The 21,997-nt window shown below is 40.4% G+C and overlaps 1 protein-coding gene across 1 annotated transcript in view; it reads right to left on the bottom strand.

Moving 5' to 3' along the window:
* BAZ2B (bromodomain adjacent to zinc finger domain, 2B) overlaps nt 1–21,997 on the bottom strand; it is a 67,377-nt gene that overhangs the window by 10,040 nt on the left and 35,340 nt on the right. The window contains exons 14-24 of the mRNA XM_010001084.1: nt 21,422–21,487; nt 20,317–20,361; nt 18,806–18,871; nt 15,098–15,238; nt 14,124–14,378; nt 12,029–12,243; nt 10,580–10,654; nt 5,139–5,382; nt 3,990–4,052; nt 2,645–2,789; nt 253–917 (exon numbers count right to left, since the gene is read on the bottom strand). Of these exons, the coding sequence (XP_009999386.1) occupies nt 253–917; nt 2,645–2,789; nt 3,990–4,052; nt 5,139–5,382; nt 10,580–10,654; nt 12,029–12,243; nt 14,124–14,378; nt 15,098–15,238; nt 18,806–18,871; nt 20,317–20,361; nt 21,422–21,487 (1,980 nt within the window). The remainder of the gene's footprint in view (nt 1–252; nt 918–2,644; nt 2,790–3,989; nt 4,053–5,138; nt 5,383–10,579; nt 10,655–12,028; nt 12,244–14,123; nt 14,379–15,097; nt 15,239–18,805; nt 18,872–20,316; nt 20,362–21,421; nt 21,488–21,997) is intronic.

Below are 21,997 nucleotides of genomic sequence, written 5' to 3' on the forward strand. Positions count from 1 at the left end.
TTCAGTTATAGAAATACACATACAAAATATCATACACTGACTTGCCTAATTTTACCTAACTTAATACATTTCATTTAAAAAAAAAAAAAGTATTATAAAACATCTGTAACATGGAATTAGTTACTTACATTTAGAAACAGAAAAAAAAATTAAAATTTACTGATAGCACTTCCGGGACATGACTTGTCTAAACAGAAATTCTGCCCAGACAAGCACAGCAAATTCAGACTACTCAAACTTTCACTGATTTACCTGCAGTGGTGACAATGCAAAAGGATTTAATCCCATTGGACTCTGTGCAGAGGTTGAGCCCAGAAGTGGTGATGGAACAGGTGAAGGTGACTTTGATGGTGGATGTGACTGAGGAGTCAGTGAAGCCACAGTAGCTGGTGTGTCTAGATGGGTGACAGATGTGTCATCACAGGGTGTTCTGGGTAGGAGGCTGAACCACTGCCTGTTCTTCTCTGTCAGAGTCTTTAACAACTGGTCATTTGGAATTAGTGGAGAACTGTACAACTTCCCAGTCCCACTTGCATTAGAACTGAAAAGATTGTTAGAGTCAGACTTCTCCGTGGTGCTTGGGGGCACAGTGGGCTGCAGACTGCAGAGGGAGTTTTTTGAGTTGCCTGGGTAAGATAACGTGCAGCCATTTGCTGCACTGCCATTAGGTTTTGGGGACATAATATCAGATTCAGGTGGCATTTTTGCCACCTCTAACAGTTTGCTTAGTTTTGAAAACGACCCAGGCTTTTGTAAAAACAAATTAGTGTTGTCCTTTTCTTTCAGATCCTCCTTTTGCTCACAGTGAGTTGCATTTAAACAGTGTACTTTTTCTTCTGTCTCAAATTCTTCTTCTTTGATATGCATGCTTTCTACCTTTTTTAACTTCTCTTTTTCTTTTGCAATTTCTTCTAGACCTAAAAATGTACAAGAAACACATATGAAATACAACAGACCAACTAATCTAGACTATTTTTACCATCATAGTTAAAAAAAATTATTTCATTTTTGGCTCACTATATGCTAGACTGCAATGCCTTTTTTCTTTTCTTTCCTTGTTCTTAATGAAATCACTTTTCACTTTCCAGAACATTGCAGGAGGAAACAAGCTTCAAGGCACACACAGACTTAAACTCTGCTAAACACGGATGAAAAAGAAACCCAGTGTAGTTAACACAATGATGTAGTGTTCTCCCTCAAGATGCATCTGTTTGATCCAGTGCTAAGTCTTAAAAAAAAAAACAACAAATATTTGGCAGCTTTCTTTTTGCAAAACTCCCCATACTTTAGTGAAAAAACTCCTGTTTATGTCAGGAGGGTACAATGTTTATAGCCTTAAATCTTATTTTTGAAAAAAACATTTCATTAAACTCATTGTCAACTATAAAAAGACCAAAACTGCCTGTTGTGAAATCAAATATCCCCAAAATACTGAAACGTAATATTAAATATTTTACCCCTTTCAATAAAATCATTACAAACTATGACTGCAAAACAATGTCAACATTCTTGAAAGTTGAAAACTTGTTCAAGGGCCACTCAGCAGGACAACTGGGGCCCTCACACGCAGCAAAGCAGACAGATGCCATCAGACAGTGGGACAACTAAGCAATTCAGAGCACAAAAGCCAGTTTTTTTCAAACATGTGAGGGGTGGAATATCTATCTTCTATGGAAAGGAAACACCTTTTTCTGTGTTCTTTGCTCTCCTAGTCCTTCTCAACCACTTCTCTACCCCTTATATCAATGTGTTGACTTACACTAACTCTTAAATTAAAAGTGTAAAATGAGAGGGAAAAATACCAGGAAAGGGGGGAGAAAGTAGAAAATCAAACATTCCAAATTAAATCGTTTTAATCAGATACTGCAATTGCAAATAAACACAGATCCTGCTTGTGGCTAACGACCAGAACATCTACAGAAGTTTGCCGGCTTGTTCTGGAATATCAATTTCTATTAAAATAATTAATTAAAGAATATCCCCTCCCAATGAAACTTCCAAACGCTTCCACAGTTGTGGTGCATGTCAAGATATAAACAGTTTGAATATCATCATAAGAACTGAAATGATTACATGAGGGAGGAAGGAGAAGTGTTTTTTAAACTGATAGATCATTCAACAGTTTGTGTCTCACATTTCCAATGTTTAGATAAATGAATCAGGAGTGGACAAATTGCAGAACCTACTGAAACAAATCAAGTACTGAGGGGAAGGGGGAGTGTCTGGGAACTTAAAATGTGTCCATTTTGCTATTCAGGAAGATTAAACTTTCAGTAAGACAATATATATTAAAAATACAGTTTTGCCTTATAGTTCTTGGCTAAAACCTGTCCTTTGTTTTTACTATCTAAGTTGGGTAGGTATCTTTACATTATTTTCTTTGTGTATCACTTCCAAAGCATTTGGGGCTAAAATATAATAAATAAATAAAATGTAGTTAAAAAAAAAAGAATGTCAGCAGTATGTCATACCACAGGTCACCTTGTATTAGATGAAGGTATTAGAGAACACCATATGAACAGAGAGTCTCTGGTTGAAGGTGAAGCCTAAAGACCTTGCTGCACAACATTATGGCCTGTAGAGATGGGCAGTACATCTTGGCAGAGGATGCCTCAGTGTCTCATTATTCCCTTTTGTTCCTTACCTTCACCACTTTCCATGCCTTCTACAAAGACACCCCCACACTGGGGCAGAATCCAGTACCGGCGCCTGTAGCGATCTTGGCCAAACATCATCGAGCGCAAACAGTGCGAAGCTTCAAACAGCTTCTTTCTGTACTGGCTTTGTTGCTGGTTTAAAAAAGGGGAAAGCATTAGAATTCAAGAGGGCAAAAAGTAATTTGTTGTAAGACAAAACACATCCTAGCTGCCAGACTGAGCAAAAGTTCAAGTGTCACACAGGGAGGACTCCTTAGAGACTCTGTGTGTGTTCTGTGATACTCTGCTCACAATTGCTGCCTTGATGGTTTTACTTACATAGCTCCCTTTAAAAAAAAAAATCAATTCAATCACTTCCTGGTTCAGCCTAAGTTTATCATTCTTCCATTAAAAACACATTTTGCAATGGTAGGTCCTGTCTTTTTTACACTGACTCTCAGAGAATAGGATCAAAGATTCCATTGCACAAGAACAGCCGAAACCCCATCAATTACAGAGTAACAGCAAATGGTAATCAGAGCACTGAAGAGAGCTGGTGCTGCAGCTCCTGGTGGGAAATTAATGAGATATTTTAACTGGCTCATGAAAGATGAAAACAACAATGTCTGAAAATAAACTCCGTACACAAACAGTTCTCTGAGGGGGGGCAACAAGAATTTCAGTTTGTTTACTCAATCCTTACTCTGCTGAATTGACACTGCTGGAAGTCAGGTGCAGTTCTGGACTGCTAATGCAACTTGGAACATGAGAAAACCAAGGGACAAAGTCTTAAATTATTCATTTTCTAATGGCAAGAATAAAAACATGGGCCACAAGTATCCACATGTACAGCATTCTATCTTTCTCATTTAGTTTTCTCACCCTGTTCCACTGTTTCTTTTTTCAAAATCTGAAGCACCACAACTCTCTGTACTGGCCCAGGACACAGGTGCAGAAAAGCACCAGCTGTAGGGCATGAGAACTGCAGTCATTTGTATAATAGAAAAGCCATTGGTGCTTCTACACAAAATTTATCACCACTTTCTAAGACCAACAAACAGAAGTTTATCAAATAATTATGGATAAAAATATATATTACTTTTTATTCTGAGATGTGCAAATATTCTATCAACAGCTCTCTAACTGTCCTTTGAGTCATACCCACTTAGTGCCACTAGACTGAATCCTCAGCTCAGGTCTCATGAACAGCAGCATTATTCATACTTTCATGAAACATAAGCTGGTCTTTATTTCAATTTATATTAAGTTGGAGCATTTGAAACGATGGTTAACATTAACTTATGATACCCTGTCATCAAATGTGGAGTATAACAAGGACAAATGATCTCTCACCTTTGTCAGTTTTTCAATCTGCTTCTCCAGTTCCTCAACACTTGCTGTCTGGTCCCCATCATCCTGCAATCACCAAACATACTGTCACGCCAGATGTATATCAGGATAAAGTCCCACCACCACAACTGACTAATATTACAGTAAAAAGATGGAACAGAAAATGAGAGGCAAATTCTAAGGATAAAAAAGTTCAGGTTATGTGCTTGGTTCAACATGTTTCACTTGAAATAAATCCAGGATAACAGCACAAAGGGCTGTTCCTTCCCTGAGAAAATAGTTGGGTGTCTCATGCAGTGTTTGCAAAGATGTCAGTTCCACATCCTGTTGTTTATGTGTGTTGTTCAAGCAGCCACATCCACAGCACCCAGAAAACCTTACATGGAACTTCAGTAACCTTGCATAAATGGATCATTTTCTGGCAAAATTTCAGTGCACCCTGTGCACTGAAACGTAGAGTTTAGTATTGCTTGTCTCTTTATCAGGTTTCATCCAGTCAGGAATTCTAGAGTTTTGCAGTTAATCTTACAGGCCTGTGGCACTTTGACTAAAAAAAAAATATCTTTTTACTATTGTAGATACAATTCAGCTAAAAATGCTTCAGTCATCCTTTTTGTATCATACATTAACTAGTAGAATTTATCATCCTGTGATCAAATACAGTCAGGCAGTGACTACCCTAGAAAAGTTTGAAAAAAAATTCACAGGAAGGTCAAAGGCAAGCTTTATAGTAGATGTTAAATATAATTTTACATTTCATTATTCCGTCAACTAATAAATGACCTTTATTGTCCTCTAAGAGAAAGCTACAATCATGCTCATTTGCTAACAAAGCTGCAGTTTTCTGAATCTAGTACAATCTTTCAGAGTAAGAATGACCAAGTCAAATCAAGTAAGAAGGATAAAAAACAAACCAAACTGAACAACAGAACAACCCGCCACCAACCTATACTGTAATAGCTATCAAAAAAAGAAGGAAACTCTCCAGATAATAAACATTCAAAAGATATAAAAACTGGCAGCAAGTGATCGATTCTTCCTTCTCTTTTATCACAAGGACTGTGGAAGCAGTGCCATACTACAAAGAAACAGAAGGAAAATAAGTTTTAACCTACCAGTTAATTAAATTTCACTATACTTAAAACCCCTTACCTCATCCTCACAAACTTCTGCCTTCTTTCCTTTTTTATCTTCCTTGTCCTCGTCATCCTCATCATCCTCATCTGCCTGATCATCACTGTCATCATCGTCATCATCATCATCGTCACTGTCTCCCCCCTTTCTCCGGCGCTTGCGGCCCGGGGTGGGTGTCTCCAGGGAATGCTGCTCCTCTCCTGCCTCACCCCCTCCTGCACCATCTCTCTTGCCAGTTTTCTTGGCATGAATGATTCTAAGCCTTGAAACACATGACAAGGGGTGAAATTATGTCTGTAGCACAAACATACATTTCTTCCTATGTGACTGAAAGTAAACAGCGCATTTTAGATTCAAGTTGGGTCTTCAGTTCTGATGTGTTTTCCCAATATTTACTGTCATTAGTCAACAAGAAAAATTCAGGTTATAGAACCCCATAAGCCTCTTATTCCATTCTGAATACAAGTCTTGTTTGTCCCAGGTGGATTTTATTGAGTAACTGTTTAGAAGAAATGCAAGAGGGATCTTGAAAAGTCAGGAAAGACAATTAGAAAAAAGAACCATTTCAGCTTCATCTTTCATGCATATAAGAACACGTTCACAAAATACCTGTGTCTGATGAGAGGAAAAAGGCAGCAAAAATCCTCAGTTGGAAGCAAGAAATTGTTTATATTTGCATGCTAACAGCAAGGCTGGTTTAATTTCTTTCTTTTTTTCCCCAGATTTTAATGAAATTTTAATTTATATGATTTGACTTTAGTCCTTTGGTCATCTTTTTATTCTAGGATATACTTTCTTTTCTGAAAAATCTTAGCTACCTAAACTACTATGAGATCATTCCATCAAACTCTCATTTTTCCTTTTATGAAAGAAAAGGGAAACTTACATACCAGTAATTATGGTTGTAGTAGACCTTCTTCTTCTATAAAAACCCTATAAAACAAGATTCCACACAGCAAAAATTACAGTTCCACCTATCAGGGAGCTAGCAGGCAAACATGCTGAATCACAGGAGGTATAAATAGCCAGGCCTCACCAGTCACTCATAATGCAGACCAAAAATAGGACTGACTGAGAAGAGATTTATAAACGTGTAGAAAAGATAAAGATTTTTGTAAGAGATGGCTGGAAGAAGGTAGGGTGGGAAAAGCAGAAGGGTAACGACAAACAATTACCAGCACGTAATTTTTCCTTGTCTTACTTCTCTCTCTCCCCATCCTACAGAACAACATTCCATACAGCAAGTGGCTATGAAGATGATAAGTGCTGTGAAGTGCTGGTTCTAGGCACTGACAAACCCACCAGCTGAAATGCTGACACAAAGCCTGTGCTCAACAGCACAGGTTTAAATGAGGCTGTCACTGCCCAGGTGAGAGCAGCACTGCTGAAAACCACAAGCAAGAAATCATCAAGGGGACTTCTGTTTGCTCGAAAATAGTTGGGCTTTGGGTTTTTTGTGCCTGGTTTCTTTTTTGTTTTGGTTTGGCTTTTTATGGGCCGAATCCACTGGAGAATTTAGAAAGCTTTACACTTCCGTTTTTTCCAGTACAAATAGATTTTTAGCCATTTTAACAATTTTAAATATTTTTTTAAGTAAAAAAAAAAAACTTTCAAGCCTCCCAGTGAAATTTGGAAGCAAGTAATATTTTCTGGTCTGGTGCACAAGTCTTAGTCTCACTGAGTATCAATGCTACTCAGGCTTCCACTGAGTTCAGTTTTTTAGAAGCAGATTTCCTTTTCATGAGGAAACAATCAAATCGTCTTCATCTGGACTGGAAATTCCTGCCTATACACAGGAATTAACTATCATATAAAGCCACTAGTCAATGATTGGATTGACTGCTGCATGACTGGCCAATTTCAGACACAGTAGACTAAGATAACGTTGAAAACAATTCAACAATAAACCTGGCAGGTGAAGATCCAATGACCAGCAAACACCTCTTCCATATACGTTAAAGAAATGAGAGAACACAAGAAAGGCTGACTTGCTGAAAGCAAAAATAGAGATATAATGCTGTCAAGCACTAAAGGAATTCTGAAAGACACTACAAATTTCAAGGATGGAAATTAATCAAAGGTGCTCTCTTTAACAGCACCACGAGCATACAAAGGCAGCAGTCTGTATCCAAAGCAGCGCAGAGGCAGAAACCATGAGAACACAACTTAAAAAAGGTTCAGGTATTTCAAGAAGTAGCATCATTTTCCTGCTGCTACCCAGAAAACATGGCTCACTGAGGGAAGAAACCCTTCACTCAGAAATCTCCTTCACCATTTCCACGTTCAGGTATGTACCAAAATGACACCTGCAACTGTTGAGAGAATTATAAATCTGTTGGCCTATAAAAAGAGTAGGTGGCCCAGTAGGCAATCAAATGTGTGACTTAAACCTGCAGTAATCTAATCTGTAGCATTTACTAGAGCACAGAAGGAAAGTTCATATCTTAATTTTCGTGCCTTCCTCACAGTTTTTACACATACATATTAAGTAGTAGCAAGGGAAAGAAATTCTAAACATCATACTTTAGACTTTTAGCGTATTTCAGCTTGGGTCTCAAAAACTGCAGGTTTCCCAAATCAGCATTACCACCTCCTACCTAAACTCATGAGGGGTGTAATTTCTCCCCTCATACAACACTGCTTTTGATACAGCAACATCAGCTACAGTTGATGTGGCCTCACTGGAAAGAAATTCACTTACAAGGAGTACGCCATAATATTGGCATGTTAAAAAGAACGTTGTTGCAGTGAAAAACCTTGTTCTGCAGTATTTCCAATCTTATAAAGAAACAGATACTACCTAATCCTTCAAGGAGCTACAGTGTATTTTTATTCCCTTTTATATTAATCAAGCTACAAAAAGCATGTCAGGAAGACAACATGTAAAGGAATAGATTATTATCTGCTTAAAAAATAGCCAAATCATCTCAGGTGAGTCAGTTTCCTGACTACAGTTGTGATATAGAAAGCACAAAAAAAGATTGATTGCATGAGACAGATGCCTTTACAAAAACGGTGATTAATATCAAGATATGCATCTAAATGTGATGGAGAAGGAATTAGATGCAACTTCTCACTGACCATCAGCCCTGCAGAAACAGTCCAGGCAGCCCAGAACACAGTTTCCAACCATATGTATCATGCCTATAAAGGAATTTTGTTTAATACTTTTCAGTTTGTTCACCCCTGCAGGCTTTAACACAATGATCCCTTTTTGCAACCTGAGATTTTAATGTTGCTTTTTAGGATCTTACAAATGAAGGTTTTAATTTATTTTTCCCTGTCCCCAATACTCAGTTGAGGAGCTAATATTATACCAAGTGAGAATGTACACACAAAAAAATCCCTCAGTGAAAACATCTGATACAGGAGAAAGTGCTATGAAGATTTGCCACAACACACACTGGCAAACCAGGCTAAGATGAAAGAAGCAATAGAGACTTCCCATGCACAACGGATTTGTGTGGAGGGTCATCTCCAAGTCTGTAAGCACATGGAAAGAACACACATCTGCTGATGGCAAGTACTCCAGAAATCAGATGTTCCTATGCAAAACTCTTTGGTATTTGGATGTTTAAAAAACTAGACTAAGCTTTTAAATGGACGGGGAAGATTAACATGCATAAAAACAAAGTCTGGAAGCAGAAGGAACGACCAAACACAAGATTGAAATGGACTGATTTATCCTCAAAGAAGCCCCAGAGCAGTTGTAAGAGTTCATGAAAAACACCAACTGACATAAAGAAGAAAACATTGTTTAAAATTGATTAAAGGCAGCTCTTCTAAAAAGCTTCTGAGAGTTCATCAGAAAATCAATGGAAAATCCAAAGACTCTCAATCAAAGATGAGAGCAATGAATCAAGTCTAGTGAATCCCAAGCGCAAGGACCACGTTTCTGAGCATTCCCACGATACTTAGGCTCTGAAGTAGGGAGAGCACTAGTGGACCCTGAAATCCAGGTATGAGAGGAGAACACCAGGAATGGAGAAATGACTGTAGAAAGGAAGAGGGGCTCAGGAATTCAGGGTATTATGACCATTACTTGAAAGGGAATAAAAGAGAGATCATGAGGAAAAGGGAGGATCCTACATCTACAAATACTTACATTTTGATGGAGGGAGAGAAAGACTGAGCAGACCCTGAAGAGAAAAGGACAGGCAAGGGTCTCATTCTACTAATGGACAGTTCACAGAATCATTGGAGTTGGAAGGGACCTCTAGAGATCATCCAGTCCAACTCCTCTGCTAAAGAAGGATCCCCTGGAGCACATTCCACAGGGCTGCATCCAGGTGGGTCTTGAATATCCCCAGAGAAGGAGACTCCACACCCTCCCTGGGCAGCCTGTCCCAGGGATCTGTCACCCCCATAGTAAAGGAGTTTTTTCTCATATTTAAATGGAACGTCTTCTGTTACAGCTTGTGCCCCTTGCCCCTCGTCCTGTCACTGAAAAGTTGACTACATCAGAAACACTTTTAAAACTACATGCCATGGACAGGATACCAATTAAGACAAGAAAAGGCATAAAAGATAAAAGATATTAACCCTGTGCAAATGGGGAATAGCAGTATTAGTAGAGAATTTATTGCTCTAATATTTCCTTCTACCTCCCTCTTGTCCTTCTTCTTTACTTCTTTCCTTCTTTCTTCTGAGATCCATCAAAAGGAAAAAAGGGAGACATAAGATTAGAAACACAGGTACCTAAAGCAAGGACTAAGAAAGGATTCACCATTCCTGGTAAGAGGTAAAGATGACTAAGGAAAAAAAATAATCTGAAGTTGAGTCTGGCTATGTATTTTTACCCCCTGTGATTCATGACCTTCATGCCTTCTAGCTTCCTGGTAGCTGGAGCCATTATGCTTGCTGTATGGAATTTTGTCTTGTAGGATGGCAGAACAGTGGATATGAAACTGAGAACCCTTTACAAATTTCCAATTTTACCTTAAGTAAAAATATAAAAAATATCTCAAAGTTTGCATTTTCATATGAACCCGAGCTATAAGGAACAACACAACATTGACAGATGGGAAACAACAAGATAATGTAATATAAACTAGCAAAATTCAATCAGAAATTGTTGTATGAAAATCATGTCTTATTAGAACACCTTTCAGAAGGAACATTGGTGATTACGGTAGGTCCAAATAAACTTTGATAATGCCAATAGTGATTTGACAGCTCCTGTAATATTCCAATTAAAAAATAATTGCTTTGTCCCACAAAAAGTACAAAGTGGAACTGACTTTCCTCCAATTTTGAAAGACACTAACCCTCTGCATCCCATGCATCATGAAGAAATTGTAAATCCACATCCATCTAATTGAGCAGTTCAGTTACTAACTTCTTGGTAAGCCTGTAATTGCATCACCTAGTTTTGTCCTCAGAACAAATTGCCTACATATCAGCATATGGGAAAATGCAAAAATGTGGTACACTGTAAAATGTAAGGAAACAAAACTTACTTCCGAAGTTTGCCTTCAACCATCCATTTATCTCTCCTTAAGTTTGACATATAATCAATGTTTTTATCAATTTCACTGTCAAAGACAAAATAATCCATTAACTGTGAACTCACATATCTTCCTCTGACAGACATTTATGTACAGACACTTTGTCTCAAAGAGCTATCTTGGACAAATGGTTAAAATTCAAAATAAATAATTTTAAAGGCAGGAAATTCCAATACTAGGAATGCCAACGTAGATGGCCGCTGCACCTGTGTCTGGTAGTCTTTATTTACAGCATCACATGAGCTTTCCTTCCATAAGAAGAATGTCCTTCACAGAATTTGACATTTCTTTCCATAGTTCTAATTCAATGCCAAGCCTCCAGATATATCTGCCACGAAGCACCTAGCCCTGTGCTGAAGGTATCACTGGTACATCTGTGGTGCTCTGACCAGGCTCCCTGTGATCTGCAAACCAACATCCACTGGTCACTGCAGAAACTGAAGACCCCAAATAAGTGCTTTAGTACAGCGACCAGATTTCTGTCACACCCACTTTTAAAACATCCCAGCCTCAACTATTCCGCTAGTCACAGTTGTTTTCATGATGAAAATACAGAAAGTCAGAGTCTGAAGGATCATTCCTACAAACCTGACTAATAGTTGGCCATCTACAGTAAGGTAAAGTTTCTTGCTATGATGAATTTGATACCCAGGAGCTCTTGCACAGTGCATGTACAGCCCTTGCTTTGCCCACTTCTGCTACTTCTCATCTTCAGGAAGCACAAAGCAGCTCTGCCACTCTTGCCTTACAGCACAGGATATGAAAAGCAGCACGAGTCACTAGGAAACCACACAGCACTCAAGTAAGTGATGAAAGGCTTTACCACACTAAGTATGTGGAGGTACAGATATCCTCAAGACTGGCACCTCCTAAGATTTTGTTGCATGTGGTTGGGTTTTAAAATGTTGTTTATCACAGTGTTGCTTTTTTTTTTTTTTAATTATGAAATGCTATACTTTACTGGCCACAAATGAAGTGCACACTTTCTTCCATTACCATCATGATAAAGCGGGCTTGGTACCTCAGCTTATGACCCTAGTCAATGTATCTGGACAAAAGAGGTCTTAAACAGAAAAGGAAAAAAGGGGAAAAGTACTGCAGAAGCCTTATACAACTCTGCTGGATTACTCCCCTAGAATACCTATTAAATTTTCTTTGTAATCAATCTCATGTTTTACTTTGAAAATAGCTGGAGAAATTTTGCTGTAGCTTTGAAAACAAACTTAAAGATCAAACATGGAAAAATTCTACTCTTACATCAGAAGTACCTAATGGTAAGAAGCAGGAACAGCAAATTTCAGCTTTCTTTACTAGACCATCAGGAATCCTCCTTTAACAGAACACTCTCTATTTCTGAACTACAACATTTTTATATATGGACCTATTTGGGAAAAATCTTACCTTACTACACTTTTGCTGCATGCTAACTCATTAACAAGAAAAGCAAGTACTGATGCTTTCTGAGCTGGAGTATGTGCCTGAAAAGCTTTTGTCCTCAAGCTCTCAGTCAGGTCTGTGTGCCCGCCGTGAGCCTCCATGAAGATCTGCAGAATCTCTGACACATTGTCTCGGTTGACACCAACATTCAGTAAGTGCTCCCCAAGAATAGTTTTAGCCTGAAAGGAATAAAGATGTTTCAAAAATCACATTTAAACATATTATTTTTCCTCTGCAGGATCTATTAATGTTTATAAAACAGCTGGGTGGGATTATCTGTATTTTTATATAGAAATTTTAATCAAGATATTCAAGATTATTCTCTATCTTGGATAGAATAATAAATTAGAATGTCTTCACCTCTGCATTTTAAGAACAGAGATAATATTAATGATAATGAAATACGTTAAATGAAAAAAGACATGGTCCAACAATGTAGAGCTGTTTTGTGCAATCACGCTATGTACAGTCTTGTAGTAGAAAAGAGCTATGCTGGCTTGAAAAAGAAGGATAGAAACAAAGACAATAATGAATTAATCAGAATTTTGATGAAATGACAGAGAGGAGACTTGAGAGAAAGAACTGGCAAGAATCACTGAGAATATAACCATCCCCAAAAGCACTATGTCTACCCCATTTTTTAACACCTCCAGGGATGGTGCCTCTACCACCTCCCTGGGCAGCCTGTTCCAAGGCCTCACCACCCCTTCAGTGAAGACATTTTTCCTTGTCTCCAATCTGAACCTCCCCTGATGCAACTCAACCCTTCACCCCATCTCCTCTTGTCCTGTCACTGGTCACCAGGGAGAAGTGCCCAACACCCACCTCACCACAACCTCCTCTCAGGTAGTTGTAGCCAGCAATAAGGTCTCCCCTCAGCCTCCTCTTCCCCACGCTGAACAGCCTCAGCTCCCTCAGCCTCTCCTCAGAAGATCTGTCCTCCAGACCCAACAGCAGCCCAGTTGCCCTTCTCTGCACCCTCTCCAGCACCTCCATGTCCTTCCTACCCTGTGGTGCCCAAACTTGCAACCAGTGCTCCAGGCGCAGCCTCACCAAGGCCAAGCAGAGGGGCAGGATCACCTCCCTGGTCCTGCTGGTCACACTATTCCTGATGCAGGCCAGGATGCTGGTGGCCTTGTTGGCCACCTGGGCACACTGCTGGCTCATGTTCAGCTGCTGTCAACCAGCACCCCCAGGTCCCTCTCTGCTGGGCAGCAGGAGCAGCCCCAGCACTGAGCCCTGGGGACACCAGTCATGACTGGTCCCAACTGGATTTAACTCCATTGAACACAACTCTTCGGGCCTGGCCATCCAACCAGTTTTTTATCCACTGAAGCATGTGCACATCCAAGACACCAGCAGCCAGCTTTTCCAGGAGAATGCTGTGGGAAACCTTGTCAAAGGCCTTGCTAAAGTCAAGGTAGACACATCCACAGCTCTTCCATCATCCAGTAAGCGTGTCAGCTGCTGTCAACCACCACCCCTAGATCCCTCTCTGCTGGGCAACTCTCCAGACACTGCTCCCCAAGCCTGTAGCTCTGCCGGGGGTTGTTGTGGCCCAAGTGCAGGACCCGACATTTGGCCTCATTGAAACTCATCTCACTGGCCCTGGCCCAATGGTCAAGCCTGTCCAGATCCCTCTGCAGAGCCTCCTTGTCCCCAAGCAAATGGACACTCCCACCCAGCTCAGTGTCATCTGCAAACTGACTGAGGGTGCACTCTGTCCCCTTATCCAAGTCATCAAAAAAGACGTAGAACAGGAGGGTAAGAATGAAAGGGGGAAAAAAACAGGAGTTACAAGACATAGGCAAAGATGTGCAAGTGCCCTACAAGACATCCAAATAAAAATGGGGAGAGTAGAGGAAATGGCCAGAAATACATTGCTTTTGGGAAACGAGAACGCAGACAGGGCCTTTGAGTAACTCCAGAACAGCAACACCAAAGAGAAGAATTAGGAAAAACAGAAATCCAAAACAGAGAGAGGCATTATGAAGAATACATTCAAAAGCAGAAGGTGCTTACTGTGGATATTAAATAACGGATATTATTATTTTTTTACCTTGTATCCCGTAACAAGTCCTGGATCACAAACTGCTGCAGAGACAAGCTTTACAAGCAAGTCTTGTACTTCCCCCAGGCTGTCCCCTATGTTTAGCAAACCCTCCTGAAGAACGCTCAAGGAAGGGACGTCCACATTCACATCAAAGCCAAGAACTTTACCAAAGTTACGCAGGAACTGCACGACCATGAGGCAATCTGAGAACGTGCTCCCGTCGAGCACGAGGCCCGGGATGCGAGGCAACTCTGGCAAAGGCTAAAGAGAAAAACGATGAAAGACCCAGTTGTACATTTCAGAAGAAAACTTCTTTGATACTAGCTAGGAAATTGGCTGCCACTTCCATATGACCTACAGTGTGACAATGATGGAAGATAAAGGCTACAGAGGAGCTGCCACCCCATCCCACCCAGTAAACTTTAATTTAAAGCTGAAGCAATTTATCCTTTCACATATTTTATGAGGGAAGAGATTAATAAATACTTATTTTTTGGGCAGGAGACACTCCCAGGCTCTATTCTGAGACAAAATACTATAAAACGCAGTGTAAAAATATCTGAGGGACACAAGGGGATTAATTCTCTGGAACAGATAGGGCTTGAACTTGAGGTGTGTCAAGTCCTGAAGGACAAGAACCAAGAACACAGAAGACTGGGAAAGTAATTTTTTTGAGTAAATGTATAAAATCGTTGCACATGAGCAAAGCTCTATCTAGTGTACTGAGACATGATACATATTTCTGCTGTAAAAGTAACTCAAGAGTAACTGGTTTTCTTTTTAAGTAATCATGCAGGTGTATTTTGGGAACAGGCCTTTTTTACACAAAATGCTTTTAATCAACTAAACACACACTTGCTCAGTGTTTGCAGCACCTCACATCTGTGCATATTTCAAATAGCTACCAAATGATCTAGACCAAAATTTGCATGCTTTGGGAGTGGCTGCAGCAGAAGCAGTGCTGGTGACCAGGTGCTTACCTTCTGGTCTGCCAAGCACATGTCTTCGTTGGGCTTCTTCAGCTCTTTCGCCATCTCTAGCTCCAACCTCCGCTGCTCCAGCTTCCGCTCCTTGTTTAACCTTTTTTCTTCATGTTTCTCTTGCTTTAACCGCTCTTTTTCCTTGAACAGAATCAAAGGGGCAGAAAATAAATCCCACATATTGTACTGAAAATGGAAAAACCTTAGAATTTGAAAAACACTACTTAGGTCACCTTAATAATTACCACAGCAATTAAGGAACCTGCATTCAAGCAAACGGAAGGGGGAAACTACATACATATAACAAAATCATCGCATCTGTGAGCATATCTAAGATTCACTTTTATTCTCTCCTGTCCACAAGGAAATGAGTGTTTTGTACGTTCACACGGGAAGATTCTTTGGCACCACTTCAGGAAGGTAACTGAGTGAGAAGACAGTAACCAGTAACCAGCTGCCAGCCCTGCAAGGCACCTGACACCAGCAGCCTGGCTCACGCGCTGGCACCAGGCGTATCTGCCGAGGCTCAGACCTCTCCAGAAAGCAGGGGCTGCCACCTTTTCTACTCAGCCTGACAGTTAACCTTGAAATGCTCCCTTGCGCTGAAGTATTATCACATTTTGCTTTGCTTTGGTCTATCACTTTTATTTGAATTTAGGAGAAAAGGTTTAGCAATTTATCTGACTGCTAGATCCTACAATGATGGTCATTTTACTTCCATCTCTAAGCTATCTGCATTTTACTTATAAAAATCTCAGGATACAGAGACAAAAAACTGTCTCAGGATATAGAGAAATACCTAAGAAGTAAAACTGAAACAGCCAGCCCCAGGATTAATTAAGATGTAGGTAGTTTATCATGGTCTAATACAAGTTTCATCACCCATACTGTACAACGCTGGTTTTATAATCAATGCTGTTCTATTTTTTTAAGGAATTTTTTTAAATAATGCAACATAAACTGCTATATTATTTCAAACCAACAAAGCTAAACAAGTCTGAGTTGTTTTAGCCATTATCATCACTCACTGTAGTGTAACCTGACCCAGCAGGAGGTGGCACTGCTGTCAGAGAGGCTGTTTCCCAAGCTACCTCAGTTATGAACATGAGACACGAGATAAAACTGCTTTTTAAGGGAAAGCTAAAGACTTTTCCCTCTTTTCCCTCTGCAACCCTCTAATGAAATTGAGACCTCTTAACTGGTTATAAGAACAAGTTCTATTACAAAACCACTATTACATTAGCTTAAGAGCAGGAAAATTTTAGTGTCTTTCATGTGGCAGGATGGCTATGAGTAAAATTTAACCAGTTAACATCTGATTAGTTGACTCAATGAAAATACTTTGATGGATTCTGGGTTAGGGTGTGCCAATACAGACTACCAGTGTTTCTTTAATATTCTTCTCCCTCTAATTAAAGTCTCTAGAGCTCCTTAACTTGTAATGATTTGAGCTATGAAAAACATTCTCATGTGCAGTACTTTAAAAAAGGAACAGTTTAATTCAGTTGCCCAACAAACACCCAATTAATTAGCACAGAATGGCTATTTAATCTTCAGAATTAATGCCCATAATAAGCAAGTGTTATTAGGTCCTCTTGTGACATACTAAATCTATATAAGCAAAAGCAGTCAGCAGAATAAGCAGCACTCATTACAGGAAAAGGGTAGCTAGTCTGAAAATAGTCTTGTTTTCAGAAACAACACAGAACAAAGAAATCAAGATGTTCAGATGATCAGCATCTGGCTGAAGAGGGAGCTCTGGCTGGCACTCAGGGAGAAAAAGACAATCCACGGAGTCTGGAGGAAGGGGGAGGCCACTCACAACTACAAAAATGCAGTGGAGCTAAGCAAGGACAGAATGAGAATTTCTAGCCTAGCTAGAAATTAATCTGGCCTCCATGGTAAAGGACAACAATAAAAGCTCCTATAAATATATTAAATACAGAAGAAAGACCAGGGAGACCCTCCATCCCCCATTAGATGCAGGAAGAAACAGTAATGAAGGATGAGGAAAAGACTTGAGGTGTTTAATGACTGCTTTGCCTCAGCCTTTTAGCAACAGGACCAGTTATGTTGAGGGCATCCAAATCCCTCAGCTAGGGGACAGGGACCAGGAGTAGAATGACCCCCTCCCAATCCAGGAGGAGATGGTCAGTGATCTGCTACACCATGTAGATGTGCACACATCTATGGGGCTGGATGGGATGCACCCAACAGTGCTGAAAATGCTGGTGGGGGTGGTCACCACACCACTTTCCATCATGTATCAGCAGTCCTGGCTCACTGGGGAGGTACCAGGAGACTGGAAATCAGCCAAAGTTACCCCCATATATGAGATGGGATAGAAGGATGATACGGGAAATCACAGGCCTGTTAGTCTAATTGCAGTACTGGGAAAGCTGCTGGAGCAGATCATCCCAAGTACCATCAGGTGGTACATGCAGTGATCAGGCCCAGTCAGCAGGGGTTCATGGAGGGCAGGTCCTGTTTGACTAACCTGATCCCCTTCTGTGACAGGGTGACACACTTATTGGATGACGGAAGAGCTGTGGATGTGTCTACCTTGACTTTAGCAAGGCCTTTGACAAGGTTTCCCACAGCATTCTCCTGGAAAAGCTGGCTGCTGGTGTCTTGGATGTGCACATGCTTCAGTGGATAAAAAACTGGTTGGATGGCCAGGCCCGAAGAGTTGTGTTCAATGGAGTTAAATCCAGTTGGGACCAGTCATGACTGGTGTCCCCAGGGCTCAGTGCTGGGGCTGCTCCTGCTGCCCAGCAGAGAGGGACCTGGGGGTGCTGGTTGACAGCAGCTGAACATGAGCCAGCAGTGTGCCCAGGTGGCCAACAAGGCCACCAGCATCCTGGCCTGCATCAGGAATAGTGTGACCAGCAGGACCAGGGAGGTGATCCTGCCCCTCTGCTTGGCCTTGGTGAGGCTGCGCCTGGAGCACTGGTTGCAAGTTTGGGCACCACAGGGTAGGAAGGACATGGAGGTGCTGGAGAGGGTGCAGAGAAGGGCAACTGGGCTGCTGTTGGGTCTGGAGGACAGATCTTCTGAGGAGAGGCTGAGGGAGCTGAGGCTGTTCAGCGTGGGGAAGAGGAGGCTGAGGGGAGACCTTATTGCTGGCTACAACTACCTGAGAGGAGGTTGTGGTGAGGTGGGTGTTGGGCACTTCTCCCTGGTGACCAGTGACAGGACAAGAGGAGATGGGGTGAAGGGTTGAGTTGCATCAGGGGAGGTTCAGATTGGAGACAAGGAAAAATGTCTTCACTGAAGGGGTGGTGAGGCCTTGGAACAGGCTGCCCAGGGAGGTGGTGGAGGCACCATCCCTGGAGGTGTTCAAAAACCTGGTACTTCAGGACCCGATTTAGTGGTCACAGGGTTGTAGGGTGCACAGTTGGACTCGATGATCTTGAAGGTATTTTTGAACCTTAATGATTCTATGAAAAGAAGGTTGCAACTCCAGAACCTACCTGGGCAATGTGTATTCAACCAGTGTTCAAACATCATCCTCAAGGTAAAAAAAAATAAATTTTTAAGTTTAAACAGATTTCCTGTATTTCAGTCTGTGGCTATTGCTTCTTGTCCTGTCCCTGCCACGTCTACTAATGAAATTATACGTACAGGTACATCAAAGACACTGCTCTTTGACAGGTCACTGCAGAGTGAATCCAGGAAAGTTTCCACCTTTCAGAGAGCAATACTCACTTCTGCTTTTTTACGTGCTTCCATGGCTTTCATAAGCATCATATGTTGCCTTCTCCTTTCTCGTTCCTATTGAAGCAAGTAAGATTAGAATAAAACTAATACACATTTTCAAATGAGTATAAAAAAAGCTGAGTAACAAATTTAGCATTAATAGACAAGTTACAGTAAATACTAAATATAGGACAAGAATGGCCAAGTCTGTGCATGTTTTAGTTCAGGTTTAGAAAGCAAATACAAGAACAATCAAAAGCAAAAAGGTAAAGCAATGAACATGGAGACGGTGTAGAAAAGAAGCATTCAGTTTTACTTATGGTCAGTTGTGATGCTCCTTCATAAGCTGGCAGAACAAAAAGCATAATGGTTGGCTGGAACAGGTCAGTTACCTTACATCTGCTATTACAGAACTTGCAATTTATCTCCTCAGTGGCCAATTCAGCAGAAATTTTAAACTAGTAGTTTTCAAACATTGCAAATGTTAACATCTTTCTAACCAAGCCACAAATTAGTAAGATTAATTTTCTCAGCTCTAGATCACTTTTAATCAAGCTAGTGGTGGCACATATCCAGATGCAACTCTTGCATTTACTGATGCCTGTCCCTCAATAAATTGTGCCATGCATTAAGGAGTAGTATTCTAGAGCATTAAGTGTGAGGGTTTTGCCTGAAAAGCTGGAGAGTAAATCATGCCCCGGTAAAGGCTCTGGGAATTTAATAATCTAGTTCAGAGAGCCTAGGATTACATTCTAAACTTTCATGGTATACAACTTTATGTATTTAGCACTGGCTGAAAGCTCCTCAGTACCTTACAAACTTTGGAAAGACATAATCCTGACTCCTCAAAAAGGTTAACTCAAGTTGAATTTAAAATACCTGGACTCATTCCCAGTTAATGGGACAAGGGTTGCAAATATTATCCACATAACTACCTATTATTTTTGCAGTAATCAGTCCCTGATTAGCAGCCTGATTTCTAGTGCGACATCAATAACATAGATTTCTGGTTAAAACTTCCATTTATTTATTGCCATGTTCAATTTATACACATGTTCAAGACATGTATTTTTTTTTTCTTTCACAGACAAGACAAGCAGATGTATGCAATGCACTGTGCTGTAAAGCCATGCAGCAGTATGTAATGTGACAGCAGCCAGTGCTACATTTTATGCATTGCTATGACAACCATATCACAACCAAATCACAATGCGGTGTTAGATGTACAAAAATAAACATACCCATACCATATCTAGTCTATGCCTCTCCAACTCCTGGTAGAAAGAGTTGGCACAACATTATGAAACAGAAATCACAAAGTCATAAAACCACTTTATAATCCCCCAAAAGACCCCAATACCAAAGCAAAGCAACAAACCACAAGGTGAAAGAAAATTTGTGCAGGAATCAAACCCAGAAATTTAAAAAGCAGATATTGTGAAGATTCCCCCCCCCATACAGCTTAAGCAGTGGTTCACAATTGGCATTCTGTCTTTTGGGTCAACTGAACATATACCAACCTGGTGTTTCAGAAGAACTGCTTGCTGCCTTCGCATCTCTTTTTCCTTAAAAAAAGAAAAAAAAACAAAAAACAGTTACCAAAAAAAATAAAAATAATCAACATTTACTTAGCAAGTTGCATGCTTTTGCCACACTGAAACAGCACATCTGAATTAAATTCTTCCTTCCCTGCCTCCCATAAACTGACCACAGACAAGTACACATAATATTCCTGGCAGCAGGTTTATTGAGTTGGGAGTTCCATGTTGGGATACACCAGGAATGCGAGGGCAGCAACAGAAGTATATCTGTAAACCCTGTTTTCCAACGTTTGTGCAAGAGTTCTGCAGCCTTGAGAAGCCCAGAAAAGACTACACCTGTTGAAAGGCAGCTAAATTCCCACATACAGTGTGCTTAAAAGAATATTGGGAATAAAGTTACCACACAAGCATTTTAAGTGATGCAAACTAAGAATCCTGTAAGCAGAACCCCTGGCAATGGCACAGAGAAAATCACCACCTCTCTGGATATTCACATGTGCAAGCGTGGACACACTCACGTGAGGGTGTGCTGGGCAATGTCACACACACACACAAACTTCTCCCTGTGCTTCATGTATTTATATAAACCTGTATCACCCAAGGAATGCCAGGGCAGCAACAGAAGTATATCTGTAAACCCCGTTTTCCAACGTTTGTGCAAGAGTTCTGCAGCCTTGAGAAGCCCAGAAAAGACTACACCTGTTGAAAGGCAGCTAAATTCCCACATACAGTGTGCTTAAAAGAATATTGGGAATAAAGTTACCACACAAGCATTTTAAGTGATGCAAACTAAGAATCCTGTAAGCAGAACCCCTGGCAATGGCACAGAGAAAATCACCACCTCTCTGGATATTCACATGTGCAAGCGTGGACACACTCACGTGAGGGTGTGCTGGGCAATGTCACACACACACACAAACTTCTCCCTGTGCTTCATGTATTTATATAAACCTGTATCACCCATACGCCACGCCTACTGACAGTTTCATTATCAATGGATATTATTCCAAATTTACTGCTTTTATATATCAACATACATTATATACAATAACAGTTCCATGTGTTGATGCTCCTCTAAACTAACCTTTATTCGTTTTTCGGCCTCCAATAATTTGGCATTTGCTGCTTCTTCCTTCTTTTTCTTTTTTGCCTGTGCATGCAAAACAGGTCACACAACAGCACCATCACAACTCGGAAATAATCTGACCAGAAATAAAGTTACGTGCCTTTAAAAATTCCAAACATCATTAGGTTATTGTGAACATTGCAACAGATTTCTACCCCAAGGCAGCTTTCATAGTCCAAAAATTCACAACTCATTTACTTTTAAAAAATTAAGCCAGAATTTCAAGCCCCACTAAAAACTACTTCACACCTGACTATATCATCTAAGAAAATAAGCACACATAGAAACATTAAAATATAAATGGCAAAGAGATTACCGTTAATTTTTTCTGGCATGGAGACTTGAACAGTAGTAATCTCTCTTTGCTAGGAACCAGCAAATTAGTGTATCAGTATATTCAAGCATATATATAAACTAGTCTTTTAAATCCACTGCACTTAGCACAGTGCAGAGCATGATACTGCTTTAACATCCTGTTATTGCAAACTTGTTTTCTAACAAAGAAACAGTTAACCTGTTAACTTTAGCAGATGC

The sequence above is a fragment of the Chaetura pelagica genome, unplaced genomic scaffold (genome assembly GCF_000747805.2).
Source record: "Chaetura pelagica isolate M959 unplaced genomic scaffold, ChaPel_1.0 scaffold26, whole genome shotgun sequence".
NCBI lineage: Eukaryota > Metazoa > Chordata > Aves > Apodiformes > Apodidae > Chaetura > Chaetura pelagica.